General features: G+C 53.9%; 4 protein-coding genes across 4 annotated transcripts; 3 read left to right on the top strand and 1 right to left on the bottom strand.

Annotated features, from left to right (window-relative positions):
* Positions 1–495: 495 nt before the first annotated feature.
* On the bottom strand, positions 496–3,088 carry K452DRAFT_221764 (uncharacterized protein; the record flags this gene model as incomplete). The annotated part of the gene is made up of 2 exons (XM_033536532.1): positions 496–1,359; positions 1,412–3,088. 2 exons carry the CDS (start codon positions 3,086–3,088, stop codon positions 496–498), a joined length of 2,541 nt encoding a protein of 846 aa, XP_033400642.1.
* Positions 3,089–4,172: 1,084 nt separating this feature from the next.
* On the top strand, positions 4,173–6,325 carry K452DRAFT_132538 (uncharacterized protein). The gene is made up of 3 exons (XM_033535299.1): positions 4,173–4,794; positions 4,895–5,199; positions 5,287–6,325. The coding sequence occupies exons 1-3, from the start codon at positions 4,293–4,295 to the stop codon at positions 6,208–6,210; spliced, it is 1,731 nt and encodes a 576-aa protein (XP_033400641.1). The 5' UTR covers positions 4,173–4,292; the 3' UTR covers positions 6,211–6,325.
* A 3,512-nt stretch (positions 6,326–9,837) lies between these two features.
* On the top strand, positions 9,838–10,728 carry K452DRAFT_316072 (uncharacterized protein). Its single transcript, XM_033543922.1, has 3 exons — positions 9,838–10,253; positions 10,334–10,426; positions 10,488–10,728. The coding sequence occupies exons 1-3, from the start codon at positions 10,085–10,087 to the stop codon at positions 10,556–10,558; spliced, it is 333 nt and encodes a 110-aa protein (XP_033400640.1). The 5' UTR covers positions 9,838–10,084; the 3' UTR covers positions 10,559–10,728.
* Positions 10,729–11,204: 476 nt separating this feature from the next.
* K452DRAFT_221955 (uncharacterized protein) lies at positions 11,205–14,102 on the top strand (the record flags this gene model as incomplete). The annotated part of the gene is made up of 2 exons (XM_033536538.1): positions 11,205–13,916; positions 14,007–14,102. 2 exons carry the CDS (start codon positions 11,205–11,207, stop codon positions 14,100–14,102), a joined length of 2,808 nt encoding a protein of 935 aa, XP_033400639.1.
* Between the last annotated feature and the right edge of the window lie 313 nt (positions 14,103–14,415).

Below are 14,415 nucleotides of genomic sequence, written 5' to 3'. Positions count from 1 at the left end.
AAGCAATCGAAGTAGGTACTGCGTTACCAATGACAATCGTAACCCAAACAACAAACAAACAAACAAACCCGAAATTCCTGTTCCCTGTTTTTCCATGAGTTTTGAAAGTAAAACAGCGACGTAATGTGCTGCAACATAGTAAGATCCTTCAGCGTTCGTGTCCAGTCATCTACACCCTAGCCGTTCCCTGTCCTGTCCCAACCCATTCCGTCTACTGAAAAACAAAACAAAAAACAAAACCGCGCTGATGCGTGTACGCCCTTACTCCTATGAATGCAATGAACCAGCACCCTCCGCTGTGTATTCCGCTCGCATGACATGGATGCTAGCTCCCCCAACGCCAAGAAATGGAACCAGCCGCAGTTCAATGCTTGAATCCCCAATGCTTATCAATGCACCGTCTGTGAACTTGTCGTCTCTAATTGGCACTTTGATCCAGACGAAGACTCCCTACTCGTCTGCCCTCCACCGTCGCTTGCATTAGAAAAGATTGGTCTACTGCCGCTGTTGCTGCAACCATTCTAACACACTCTCGTAACATAACACGAACTGTCGTAGACTCTGCACCATGCTAAGCCGTTGGTTCCTGAATGTCTCAACAGTCTTCTCGATGAGGTCTATGTCGTCTCGCGAGACCCATGTGTCGTCATTATCGCCGCTGGTGTCAGTGACATCATATCCGAAGAACGGGTTGTCGTCCTTCTTGGATGGGGTTGGCTTGGAGTCTAAATCCATGGGCGTTGCTTGACGCTCTGATCTAGTTACTCTTTGCCGTTTGAGCATGTCAATGACGCTGTCAACGGTACAGAAGGTACCCGTACGCCCGCACCCGGCGCTGCAGTGCACCAGAACCGGTCGTCCCTTTGACTCGTCGGGCCCATCGAAAGATCCGCCTTCAATCTGTCGGACCACGGCGTCACACTGTTCGACTAAACCAAGCAGGTGCGCCGGATGAGCAGGAGCGCCAAAGTCCGGCCAATTGGAGTATTGAAGCTGGGTGATTTCCCGCATACGTTCGAATGGAAGTCTAGTGTTTGAAAGCGTAAACTTTCGAACGATGACATACGGTACGTCCGAGTTGGGAGAGGGGATTATTTCAGGCTGAACAACTGGCTGGCTCTGCATTGAGCCCGGTCCATCGTGTTGCGTGGATTGGCGCCGCATGGCACTCTTTTGGTGGTGGCGTTTGATATCGTCCGGCTCCAACGACGCACGATGTTCGGTGTGGAAATTGAGGCGGAAATCGCCATACTGTTGCTCTCCCCAGTAATTATGCGCCTTCACCTGGCCGCCTTCTTTCTCGGCGGTCAACATGACAATGACCCTGACGTCTTGTTGCCAGATAACGTTCCAGAAGTCCTAGGCTGGGTTAGCAGTTGCACGCGGTCAGGAATTGTCGGACGTAACTCACAGCAAAGGTGACAGGTATCGGACCCTGAGTCGCAATGTATCGCTTGTTAGACCAAGGCGGTCTAATATGATTAGCATTGAAATAGTCGCAACCTTCCGTCGGCACGTCCTGCAGCTTGACGCGTGTGTGCTCAAACGGCCAAATGTTGTTGTAGCGATTTTTTGTTCCCTTTTCGATGCCTGCGATCTGGATACCGTTCTTTTGTTCTCCGGGGCCCGGGTTGCCGTAAACAACTTTGCCTGAAAGCGCATCTTGCATGCGCTTCTGTTCTCTTTTCTCGATATGCAGAAACTTGTCGGCAACAGTGGCACCGTTGTCCTTCTCCTCAGAAGCGTCACGAAGCCAAGCTGGTATTTCGGCTTCCGTCGTTTGGGACATGGCCGCCGGGCGTTTGACTGGCATCTGTCCCACGCCGCCAATGAGATCCATGTTTTGACGGATGTTGCCGAAGAAGGGATTCGCTGCGTTCTGCGTTGCTGGCATAGGACATCCACCAATGACGGGAGCAGGACCTGGCATACCAGGCATACCACCGAGCTTCAAGTTGGGCTTCTTCCGCACTCCACCCGTCTCCTGCTTGCCGTTGACAATGAACTTGGGGAACTTGGCTGAAAACTCAGTGAGGCCGCCGCGTATTACATAGGACGCGCCTCTCCAGCCTTCATAAGCAAACTTTCTTAAAGTGTTGATGCAGGAAACAGCATCTTTGAGTTGTGATGAGCTGGCATCATAAACAATAATGTATTTGCTGCTTTTCCAATTCAAGAATTTGCTCTTTGATTCTTTGTCACTGAACGTATCAGCCAGCTTCTCAACGTTGAATGACTCCCGCTTGAGAAGGGTTGTAGGGATGCAGAGGCTGAGCGCGCCACGTATTCTGGAAGCAGCATATTGGGTGGAGACGCGCAGATCCAGCAAAAGAATTTCGTCCTCGGACGACTCAATCAGATTGACGACATGCTGTGGCGTCACCATGATTGGGTCGCCACGCCCTTGAGCGTCGCCATCAAAGTTGACGGGCAGAGTCTCGGCCCGATGATGTCCAGACTGGCTCGAGATGTTTCTGGCAAGAGGAGCAGGCAAGGAAGGCCTGTTGTCTGCAAATCGTGGTGGATCATTTCCATCCGACTCTAAATCTTCAAAAGTCGCTGGAGAATGACGACGAGCGCGGTTTGGAAACACGTTGGAGTCAGACGAAAGCATACGCTTGGGAGAACGAGGTTTTCCGGGAGACAACAAGGAGCCATTGGACTCGGCGCTCTGGGGCGAACCGGGGGTGCCGGTATGAGACGGTGACGCGACGTCACCAGGCTTTTTTACTGGCCGCGAGCCAGAGCCCGGTGGGCTTGACAGGTTCATGGGTACGTTGGGGAGATTGATGCTGAATTGCGACAGGCCGCCGAAACTGAAGGGCTTGTTCTCTTCGGCCTGCTTCTTGAAGGCTTCGTACTCGGGGTTATGGTCGACGGGGATGACGCGGGGCGAGGCAGCGGCAGCCGAGCGAACATTTGACGTGGGCGGACTCCAGTTTGCGCGGGCGTGCTGGGCGGCGCTGGACGAGAAGACGTCGGCGGAGGAATCGATGGTGAGACCAAAGTAATTGGGACTGGGAGTTCGTGCACCCTGGTCTTGGACTAGGGGCGAGCGGGCGTCGTTCAGACGCAATGGGGGCGGCATGGGCTGGCCGACCGAGGCGGGCGTTTTGGAGGTGGTGGAGCGTGAGGGCGGAGCTGGTCGCTGCTGGCGAGACTGGGAATGCGGGTGCTCCCAGTGCGACGGGGTGGCGGCGCTCGTTGTCATGGTGATTAGTCAAGCGTCGTCGAAGGATAGAACTAAAGGGCGACGGGGCGCATATTCGGGGGGGAGGGGGTGTGGGCAGGCGAAGACGAGGGCGTTGAGGGATGAGGGTGAGGACGAGGGAGCGGGAGCCAAGCGAGAATGACGTATTTTGGCGCCAGGGCCCAGGCAACGGCAGGGCAAAAGGCGAGGCAAAGACAAGCGCAGAGGCAACGCAGAGGCTCTCGGGCTCAGAGACAGCGCAGGACTCGGGGGGGAACGGATGATGTGTCGGGCGGGTGGGTGCGCCCTAAAACATCAGCTTTTTGCCAGGGGCCACCCGTCGTCGACTCGGCGGCCAAGTCGTGATGTCGTGCATCGGGCCTTCTTTGTGTGCAAACCGGATTCCGGTGATTCTGGATTTCTCGCCGTTCTCGCCCACGCGCACGTGACACAGCCACGCACCCACGCACCAGCCACAGCCCTGCCGATCCGCACCACCTCGCCCCGTCTCGCGTCCCTGGCGTCCACGTCCATCCGTGCCATCGTCGCCCACTTCTGACAAAACACCAGCTCCACAATCCAGGGTCCAGCCTCTAGCCACGCTCTCCCTTGCAGCCCCGTGAGTGCGAGCCTTTTTTTTTTCTCTCTTGCTGCCTTACCAACCCAACATACACCGCCTCACCTTTTTACGTTTTCCTTGCTCACGCCTCTGGCCCACTTCGGCCATGGCACTGACCGCCGCCGCAGCTCGACTTCCCCACTTGCCATGCTGCTCCATCTGCCGCCAGAGCTGGTGCTAGACGTCTTGCGCCTCTTGGACCCGGCGAGCTTCTCTGTATGCCTCCTAGTGTGCAAGTCCATCAGAAGACACGCCCTTGGCTCCAAGTCGCTCCTGCGAGATCAGCTGAGGAAGGTCCCCGGTTACATAGACACGCGCGCTAAGAGTAAAGCCGATGCCCTCCTGGATTCCTTCAACCGCAGAGCTGCGAGACACATTCTGCACGGCGTTACGCCGCTCGCCGACGTGCTACGCCTTGACTCCCCCGCCAAGATCAACTCCAAGCTGAGCAGTTTCTTGAGCTGCCCATGTCGCACCAACCACATGTTCATGGCTGCCGTATGCCCCCAGGATGCAACCATTAGGGTCTACAGCATCAGAGCCCGCTCCCCCGTCCTGAAATGCGTCCTGTCACCGCGCGAGCTCGGCTTGGATGATAAAGCAGACCCGCCGCAGGTAACATTCGAGGTGATGCTGACTGCGTTCCATGACATGCACAGTCTAAGAGAACGCTACCAGTGCATGGAGAAGCTGGCAGTGCTGTACCGCTACCGCGTGCTTGGCGTTCCAAAAGGACCCTTCATGCAAGAGGCTTCGAGACAGTCTGAAGAAGTATTGAAGCTCGTCACATGGCGCTTCACCTCTTCCTTTGACGTGTCTATCGAGAATATTCGAGACGTTTACCTTGAAGACGGCTTCGAGCCCACTGCGATGGCGGTTGATGAACATGGCACAGCAATGATAACTTTCAAGAAATCTGGGGGACTGAGGGCAGCCTCCCCCTGGAAGATGACTAGCTACAGCAAGTCCTCTTCCAAGTACTATGGTAAGATACATCATGCTACGGTCTACAATAAATCTCAATGATATATTTCTTTTCAAGTCAATATATGGAACGTGCGTAATTGACATGGCTCCGTGATTAGATTCTTTTCCCCACATGACTACATATACGCCGTCGTTAGCTTTCGAGGAGCAGAACGAGCCGCCGCCGGATGCCATCTCACTCGCCCAAAATACAACTTTGCTGTCAAATCCCGGAAATCCCACGCCATATTGGTTCATAGACGACCGCAGGCTTGAGCTCAGAGGAAACATAAGCGTAATCATCTCGTCTTTAACGATCTCAGCAGAACAGTTCACAGGACCCTCCTTGGGCATTCCCTTTGCAGCCCATCATACGCACAGATTGAAGGATGTCGTGAATGATGAGGAGTATTGCATCAACTCCGTAAGTTACTAGACATAGCTTGGCTATCCATAATTTCTCTGTAGCCTCATATCTCCCCACTGTGTCGAAAGTTGACAAACCGTAAAGGTCCTTCAACTCTACATCCAAACAAGCGGCGTCCGCCGTGGTGCTTACATCATAAAAGGTGTCCAATATCCACCCGGAGATGAGAGGTACGACATGCGGAGACACTACCCTTCGCTAGAACATTTCGTCGTTGCGCAACTCGTCGGTTTGCCGCTAACCAAGAACTCCTTGTCATCACTTGGTACGATTGTCGCCATATCACCAGGCGGCACGCGCATCGCCATGGCCAGCTGGGACCGTGTGTTAGTCTGGGCGATACGCCCGACGGCGTTCTTCAAGCGTTGGCTGCCAGCTGATTCCAAAAGATCGCGTGTGACGGATGCACTTCTCGACGACTCTTCAGATTCTTCCTCTTCTGTCGATTTGGACGGTGAAAGCGACTCTCCAAAGCCCCCGTCGCCTTCTACAGATGAAGAAGAAGACCATGCATATCTCCACCGCTGCGGACACGACTACTACGCTAGCAACCCCCTTCTCTGCTTCCCTCATACCCAAGACCCCCACTTGGACTACATCATCCCCCCCTCAGTGTCAGCAAAAGGCGGCCGCAAACAAACAGCAACCACGACCACCAGCTCCGACACCAACGTGAATGGCGCCACCAATAACCAACGCAACACTAACAACGACGACAGCTCCAACTCCATCGTGTGCTTAGAGCCCGTCGAGCTGCCGCGCCAGGGCGTCGTCTTCAGCTTGAGCTTCGGCGGCGAAGACAACAGCGGCATCAGCGCCACCGCCAGCTCTGAGAACGTGCTCTGGGCGTGGACGGACCGCGGCGCCGTGCGCTGGAGCTTTAGGCCCGGTTGCCGTGGCGAGCGCGACACTGAGAAGTTGGAGTGGGAGGTCAGCGAGGGGGCGGAGAAAGGTGCCAGCAAGGTCTGGCAGGTTCCGGCAATGAGAATGTCGTCTTCTAGACGATAATGTGGGAGACATTGTGGTGTGATGCGATGCGATGGGGACGAAAAGACCATGGATCAGATCAGCTTCACGCCTGCCGAGCGCTCGCACTCCATTTCACCGAACGATCTGGGCAATGGAATCCAGCTACATCTTTCTCATTCACGCACTCTCTCCTTACTTGCCTCAGGGATGGGTTGAAGAAAACATTTCGGTCTCCTTTGTTTCATATTCTGTTTTTCTGTTCTCCTTTTCAGTCAGTACATACATACCCGACCCCAACAACGACAACAGCATACGAAAGTCGGACCATGGGGTTACTGCGATGATCGCTCGGCTGCGGTGTCTGTGCGTGTAAGGGGTCCTTTCTGGTGGTTTGGATAGGTGAAATAAAGGTGCAACGCGTGATTCTGGGGGAAAGCGTTGTGGAGCTCGCTGGCGAGTTGTGCTGGGGTGGATGTCTGGTTGTTGGCTTCTTTCTTGTGGTTGTGAGTGTGTAAAGTAGTACGTAATTTATGATGTCGATTGGTCGTGTTGGGTTGAGACGTTGTTTGTATGGTGTGATGTTTGGTTCTTCGGTGGTTCATATAACGTCCGTCACTGTGAAGCAAGGCTCACCGTCTTGCGAGATGGTGATGCTTGTATGGATTGCAGTGGAAGAAGTGACGCAGCTAAGACATGTAGAGTCTGTGTGTGCTCTAAGACCTCTCCAGTCATACCGAGATTCTGGCTGGGGGCTAGGTAAAGAGTACTCTATAGGGACCGCTTGTATCGTCCCCCGTCTCACTACACGGTGTATCTCGATTTACGGTGACGGACGTTACGTGAGAGATTATCTTTGTGAACAGTGACCCGTTGCAATGCGTCGATGTGTAGAGTACTAATTGTGTCATTCTAACTGGACGCTGATTGCTTAATTGATGCGTGCAAAGTGGTATGCGGTCGCTGCGGTGATTGGGGTTGGGATGCGAGGAAGGGCTGTATCACGCATCACTCACACAGTGAGTCTTAGCAAACGAAACAAGCCTTGCCATTGTCCATGTCTCGTTATTGTCATCACTGTTGTGGCTCTCCTCATCACTGATAGGCCGTTTAACCCAACTTTGTGTCCTAGCCGGCGTCCTCACGCCCATATCCGGCGTATATTACGACCACTTCTGCGTCTGCATACAGGCGACTCAGGCTATTAAAACCACTAAAGGCATGTTGCGTCATAACCATGCACTCCATGGCGTCGTCGGCATGCCTATCTATAGATAGTTGTCATCGTCGCCGTCGTCATTGCAGCAAAGAAAGAAACCCATCTTCATCATAGGCCCAGACAAGCCGAGCACAGCAACGAAAAAGGCAAGCAAAGCAAAGCAAACACCTCCGCCGAAAAGGCGGTATGGCATAAAGCAAAACCAGCCGTTCGCGTCAGCCCGCAACAGTGCAATACGAGCGACACCGTGGCGACGACGTACGCAGCAAAAGCCACGCAGCCGCCGCGCGAGGTCCAAAAACTAGTTAATCACGAAATGCACCTCCGTAGAGGGCTATTAGCGATTAGACTAAAAAGAACAGATAATCTTAGCCAACGCCCTATATTAATCGCTGGAACGGCCGTAAGAATGCTCACCTAAAAAGAACAGATACTGCATTTAGATCTAAGCCAAAGGGCAAAGAGAACTGGAGAAAAGAATTGGAGGGAGGGAGGGGGGAGGGGGTTTATATACACTGGGGGGTGGGGCCGTGCGTGTGCGGTGAGGTCATGGGAAGAGGGTGCGAGAAGCGTATGGAAGGGCGTGGAAGGTTCTGGGGGATTCTGTGAGGGTGTTTGTGTTAAGAGGGTGGAAAAATGTTTGGTGTGTTACTGCGGCCTCTTGTTTGCTTCACAGTTGCTGGGCTCATGTCGGTTCGCAAAGTCGTGTTGGATTCCCCGGGCTGCTGGGAGGAAGTGTTTGGTTTTTTCGTATTAATGGCATGCCTTACCTTTGAGGTTCTTCAAAGCGCTTTGGGTGTAGTACGTTCACTGCTCGCCGCGTATCTTCAAGCAGCTGCCTGTGAGTGCTTCCCATGGCCTTCATGATCAAGAATAGGTTGTCTTAGCCTTTATCAGTTTTTCAATTACTATCAAGGTTAGGCTGGGCTGTTCATTTCACCATTTCGGAGTTGTTTCTGAGCACCCTCTTGAGCGGGCGGAAACGGGCATTCAAGATTGAAACACGTCAATCTTTGGCGTTTGGTCTCTGGATGATAGGCAGGCGCCCTTGACTATGCTTATTGTTTATCAGCTTCGGGGCTGGCAGCACCAAAAAACAAGTCCTTCTATTTCTTCTGATGCACAATTTTAGAGATATCCGTGGCGGTGAACGGCGGTTGGCCCTGAATAATTTGCCCACTCCTCAACTACATGTTAAGCGAAATCTACAATACCTATAGAGTACTCCTTAGGTAGTTATGATAGACTATCACGCTACGGTTAGTAGGCACCATATAACCGCGAAGAAGTAAAAAGATAGAAGGTATAATAGTATTAACAAGATATAAAGGTAAATATAGGGAAGTACTAGAGTATTCTACGAGGATGTAGAAATTAAATATTCAAAGGGTGTAAAGACACTTACAGGATAAAAGCCATCTTAAGGTAGAAAGTATATCACAGGACTTTGCAGGTATGTTATTACGTGATGTGGGCAGAATATCTGGAGGGGGTAAGAAATTATCGGGTGCCTTTGAGGTTCATACATATTGATATATCATTTTAACAAAATGCCTCTTCTCACCATTGGGGTCTAAGCTCTCATACATTGAATGGTCGAAGTTGTGGAATTGACTGGTTTCTGGGCAGATTACTCACTGCAACTGATGATAACGAGCATTAATAGATTGCTTTATTCATTAAGAATGATATGATGGTTTCGGTTTCGAACCATCTAAACCGTTTGGTGTTTTTTAATGTTTTGTGAGCTGAGCGCTAGGCTCGACATTACCTTCGAACGTGAATACCGTCCATATCAGCCAGACCATCAAATTGCTCGGACTCGTCAGAAGATGGTCTAAGAAGCTTCGAGTTAAAGATCAATGGAGCTGCAATCAGGAGGCGACCATAGCTGGTTGAGAAGATTCTAGTACAGACTGGTCTGAGAATCACGCCGACTCATCGTTATCGCCCCGAACTGCATAGACCCGACCGCTTGTATTGTAGTAGGAGAAATGTGGGGAGCCAGGACCAAGTCCGGCAGGTCGGGAGCTGTTGTGGAGCCCTTTAATGCTGGTGCAGAGCCTCAAGTCGGTATGTACCGACAGCCGAACTTCATGCCTAGTTGTCAGCTGTGGTGGTTGTGAAAGACTGCAACCCAAGAGCAAGCCCACTCGTAGAGGGGTTGGGACAGAGTCAGAGTGGCATGATTAGTGGCGAAGCATTTGTTGAAAAATTGAAATGTCCGAGACCTTGTCTATAGTAGTATAAAGCGAAACGAAAGTGTTGGGCATGAGCCTCGACGAGTCACGGCGAATGCGAGGTAATGATCCAGACTCGGGGAGGGAGGCCAATAACACAGCACCGAATAAGCAAGCTGCAAAAAAGACAGGATGCACGGTTGTCCGTGCCACGCGGTGTCGTGAAAGTCGGCCGTGGTCAGACGGCCGAAGCATCATGTCGGGCGGGCGCGGTCGCCTTTTTTCGCCCCCGCTTACTTTGACGCGCGTGTGATTGGCCGGCTCCTGCCTCTACATATCTGATTCCGGCCATCAGATACTCCATGCCAAAGACTTATAAGGCCTGCTTGTTCCTGCTTGGTTTCCTTCTCATCAGACAATCCTCAAAGACTTTCTTCGCATCCAAGAAACACAGCTTTCTCTCCTCTACCACTTCTACTCTTTACCAACACTCCACCACCACCACTCTACCATCACCATGTCTGCTCCCACTGGCGCTATCCCCGCTTCCTGCTGCAAGCGTGACGGCACCGGCTGCGTCTGTGCCAAGGAGGCTACCTGCTCCTGCGGCAAGCAGAAGGCCATGCACTGCAACTGCGAGAAGGCCCAGGCCGAGAACAAGGTGAACGGCGCTACCTGCTCCTGCGGTATGTATTTATCTCTCGACTACTATAGTCGCATCGGCACTCACGTGCACCGGGAACACGTGGCTGACGGCAATTTTTAGGCCAACGCGCTGCCGGCTCCTGCACCTGCAACCGCTCCGGCGAAGAGAACACGGTCAAGGGCACTGCCTGTGCCTGCGGCAAGAGGTCCAGTGGTGAGTTGCTTCGATTAATCCATGTTGGGTAGAGAGGCCCCCCGCTAACATGACCCCGCAGACTCGTGCACTTGCTCTGGCGCCGAGCTCGGCCAGTCAGAGCTTGAGACCGACTTCACCAACCGCAAGTAGTTGACTGCGGGTTTAGGAGGCATGCATGGGACGGTGTTGTCAGGCGTTAAGGGTTTTGATGTGGGTTGAGCGGTTTAGGCTCTCCTTGGGGCAATGGAAATTCAGGGCAACTTTAATTAGCAGAGGCTAGTAGGATCAAGATACCAACAATGAACTCGGAGTTTGTTTGAATGTTTGATTGCTGCGATGGTCCACTGGGAAGATGAAGATCCTCCCGTCGGGATTACTTGGCTTCCGGGGCCTAGCTCCAAGGATACCGCTCAACTACCGCATGCTCGCGAGCTGCCAGAGAGCCACCAGCAGCCCGACGAATTAATCCCCGCCCACGCGCCATCCACCCCGAGACGTCGTCTCTCACCACTCGCCACCGCTCCCCTCGCTCTGCACCTCGACCGTTTCCGCGCAGCGCCCACACCGCAACGGCCGCGCCAATCCGCCCCTCACCCTTACCTCCGCAACCTCCGCCCCCCTAGGCCCTCTCGAATCCACGCCAGCGACGACGCGACGTTCCGCCTGCCAAGCGCGTAGTCCCACAAGGCCGACCGCCCTCGAGGCGACGTAGAATTGGACTGCCGACGTCGCCATGGCGTCCAACGCGGGCAGCGGCGGCCTGTTCAGCCGCGGCAGTTCGAGCCAGCCCAACACGATGCGCGGCCTGGTGTCCTTCATCGCTGACCTGCGCAACGCCCGCGCGCGCGAGCTCGAGGAGAAGCGCATCAATAAGGAGCTGGCCAACATCCGCCAGAAGTTCAAGGACGGGAACCTGAACGGCTACTCCAAGAAGAAATACGTCTGCAAGCTGCTCTACATCTACATACTTGGATGGAACGTCGACTTTGGGCATCTCGAGGCCGTCAACCTCATCTCGGCGACCAAATACTCGGAGAAGCAAATTGGTTATCTGGCTGTCACCCTGTTCCTGCACGAGGAGCACGAGCTGTTGCACCTGGTCGTCAACAGCATAAGGAAGGACCTTTTGGATCACAATGAGCTCAACAACTGTCTGGCTTTGCACGCGATTGCCAACGTAGGCGGGAAAGAGATGGGCGAATCCCTGGCTTCGGATGTCCATCGTCTGCTGATCTCCCCGACCTCGAAGTCTTTCGTCAAGAAGAAGGCGGCGCTGACGCTTCTTCGCCTCTACCGGAAATTCCCCGAAATCGTTCAGCTCGAGTGGGCGGAGCGTATAATAGCGCTCATGGATGATCCAGACATGGGTGTGGCGCTTTCTGTCACGTCGCTAGTGATGGCTTTGGTGCAGGAAAACCCGCAACAGTACAAGGGTAGCTATGTCAAGGCTGCTAATCGGCTTAAGAAGATCATCATAGACAAGGACTGCACAGTTGACTATCTTTACTACAAGGTCCCTTGCCCTTGGATTCAGGTCAAGCTATTGAGGCTTCTCCAATACTACCCTCCTTCGGAAGATACGCACACGCGGCAGCTGATTCGGGAATCGCTGCATCACATCCTGGAATCTGCGATGGAAATGCCCAAGAATGTACAGCAAAACAACGCTCAAAACGCCGTGCTTTTTGAAGCCATCAACCTTGTTATTCACCTCGACACGGAGCACGATCTCATGGTACAAATCTCGTCGCGACTGGGCAAATTCATTCAGTCCCGGGAAACGAACGTCCGATACCTCGGTTTGGAAGCCATGACGCATTTGGCGGCACGCGCAGAGACACTGGACCCGATCAAAAAGCACCAGGGTATCATTATCAACTCGTTACGAGACAGGGACATTAGCGTCCGTCGTCAGGGTCTGGATCTGCTGTACAGCATGTGCGATTCTAGCAACGCGGCACCCATCGTTTCTGAACTTCTCAAATACCTCCAAACTGCCGACTTTGCCATCAGAGAAGAAATGGTCTTGAAGATTGCTATCTTAACGGAAAAATATGCGACGGATGTACAGTGGTATGTGGATATCTCGCTGAAGCTGATCGCCATGGCTGGTGATCACGTTAGCGATGAAGTCTGGCAGCGTGTCATTCAGATTGTCACGAACAACGAGGAGCTCCAGGTGTATGCGGCTCAGAACATTCTTCAGTATGTCAAGGCGGAGCACTGCCATGAGACGCTGGTCAAGATTGGAGGCTATCTGCTTGGTGAGTTTGGTCACTTGATCGCGGACAACCAGGGCTGCAGCCCAATTGAGCAATTCATGGCATTGCGCGCCAAGATGTTGGGCTGCTCGTCCAGCACGAGAGCAATTCTCCTGTCTTCTTTTATCAAATTCGTAAACTTGTTTCCGGAAATCAAGCCGCAGCTCCTGCAAATCTTCCAAGATTTCAGCCACACTCTGGACTCGGAACTGCAGCAAAGAGCCTGCGAGTACTTGGCGCTGGCCACGCTCCCGACAGACGACCTCCTAAGAACTGTCTGTGACGAAATGCCCCCTTTCCCCGAGCGAGCCTCGGCGCTGTTATCGCGACTCCACCAGAAGCACGCTGGCACGAGCGACAAGCGGACATGGGTGGTTGGCGGCAAGGACGCCAACACCGACCCCAAGGAATTCAACCTGGTCCAGCACACCGGTCTCAAGCGCTCCTTCACCAATGCCGTCTCCAACAACGGCACTCCGACAACACCCAACGGCGGCTCGAACGGTGCCAGTGGTGCCAACGATCTTCTGGGGCTCGACATGAGCGGCAAGGCCACGGACGCAAACGCACCAAACCTCGCCAGCGCGGCCCATCTCTCTCCCGACTGGGAGATTGGGTACAACCGACTGCTGCTCCGCGCCGAGGGCGTGCTGTACGAGGATGCGCAGATCCAAGTCGGGCTGCGGTCCGAGTACCGGGGTGAGCTCGGCTGCATCATCCTGTACTTTACGAACAAGTCGTCTTCGGTAATGGGGTCGTTCACTACAACGCTAGACAACCGGTCATCGGAGACGTTGAAATCCGACGTCAAGGGACTGCCAGAGACCAACGTCCTGCCAGACGGGCAAACGCAGCAAATGATCATGTTCGAAGCGGTCAATGTATTCGAGCACCCGCCAACGATCCGCATCTCGTACTTGGCGGGATCGCTGCAGGCACTGACGCTGCAACTGCCGGTCGTACTGCACAAGTACATGGAGGGGGCGATGCTGTCGGCCGACGACTTCTTCAAGCGCTGGAAGCAGATTGGAGGCGCGCCGCGCGAGGCGCAGAAGGTGTTTGGGCTGGTGGGCAAGGGGCGCGCGACCAGCATGGGCTTCACGCGCCGCGTTGTCGAGGGCTTCAAATGGGGGCTGCTGGACGGCGTGGATCCGAATCAGAAGAACATTGTCGGTGCTACGGTGCTGCACACGCGCAATGGCCGGTGCGGATGTCTGTTGCGTCTTGAGCCGAACTTTGACACTATGGTAAGTTTACCTTTTTCCTACTTCCTTTGTCTCATTCCTCTTCTCGTTACTTCCCTCAAAGTTTCCTGTAATTAACCTTCTCTGCCGCAGAAATACCGTCTCACAGTCCGCGCCACCGACGAGTCCGTGCCCCCTGTCCTGCTCAAATTGATGGAAGAGCGCCTCTCCCAAGGCGAGGCCGCCTAAGCCCGCCCTGCACACCCTCCCACGCCGCACGCTGCGCACGCCAGCCAGCCCAGCCCGGCTCGGCTCGGCTCGCGTCCGGCCTGCTCCGCCCTCGCCTACTCTGCCCCAGGTAGTTGTTCGACCGAGCACAATGCAGCGCGGCGCGGCTGGCAGCAATGCCTTGCCTTGCTCCCGCTCTGTGCTGTGGCTTGCTGCATACGCCGCACGCGCTTTTCCTCTTCCCTCTTCTTCCTTCCCTCTTCTTCCTTCCCTCTTCTTCACCTTCTTCTTTTGGTTTCTTTCTTCTTGTTGATATCCTGCATTGTTGGGCGGG

The sequence above is a fragment of the Aplosporella prunicola genome (assembly GCF_010093885.1).
Source record: "Aplosporella prunicola CBS 121167 unplaced genomic scaffold K452scaffold_5, whole genome shotgun sequence".
NCBI lineage: Eukaryota > Fungi > Ascomycota > Dothideomycetes > Botryosphaeriales > Aplosporellaceae > Aplosporella > Aplosporella prunicola.
This window is presented reverse-complemented; position numbering and strand designations above follow the sequence as displayed.

Coding starts and splice junctions, on each gene's coding strand:
- K452DRAFT_132538 (XM_033535299.1), top strand. CDS start 4,293: ATGTTCATGGCTGCCGTATGCCCCCAGGATGCAACCATTAGGGTCTAC. Junction 4,795..4,894: donor GTCCTCTTCCAAGTACTATG/GTAAGATACATC, acceptor CTCCGTGATTAG/ATTCTTTTCCCCACATGACT. Junction 5,200..5,286: donor AGGAGTATTGCATCAACTCC/GTAAGTTACTAG, acceptor CAAACCGTAAAG/GTCCTTCAACTCTACATCCA.
- K452DRAFT_316072 (XM_033543922.1), top strand. CDS start 10,085: ATGTCTGCTCCCACTGGCGCTATCCCCGCTTCCTGCTGCAAGCGTGAC. Junction 10,254..10,333: donor CGGCGCTACCTGCTCCTGCG/GTATGTATTTAT, acceptor GGCAATTTTTAG/GCCAACGCGCTGCCGGCTCC. Junction 10,427..10,487: donor CTGCGGCAAGAGGTCCAGTG/GTGAGTTGCTTC, acceptor ATGACCCCGCAG/ACTCGTGCACTTGCTCTGGC.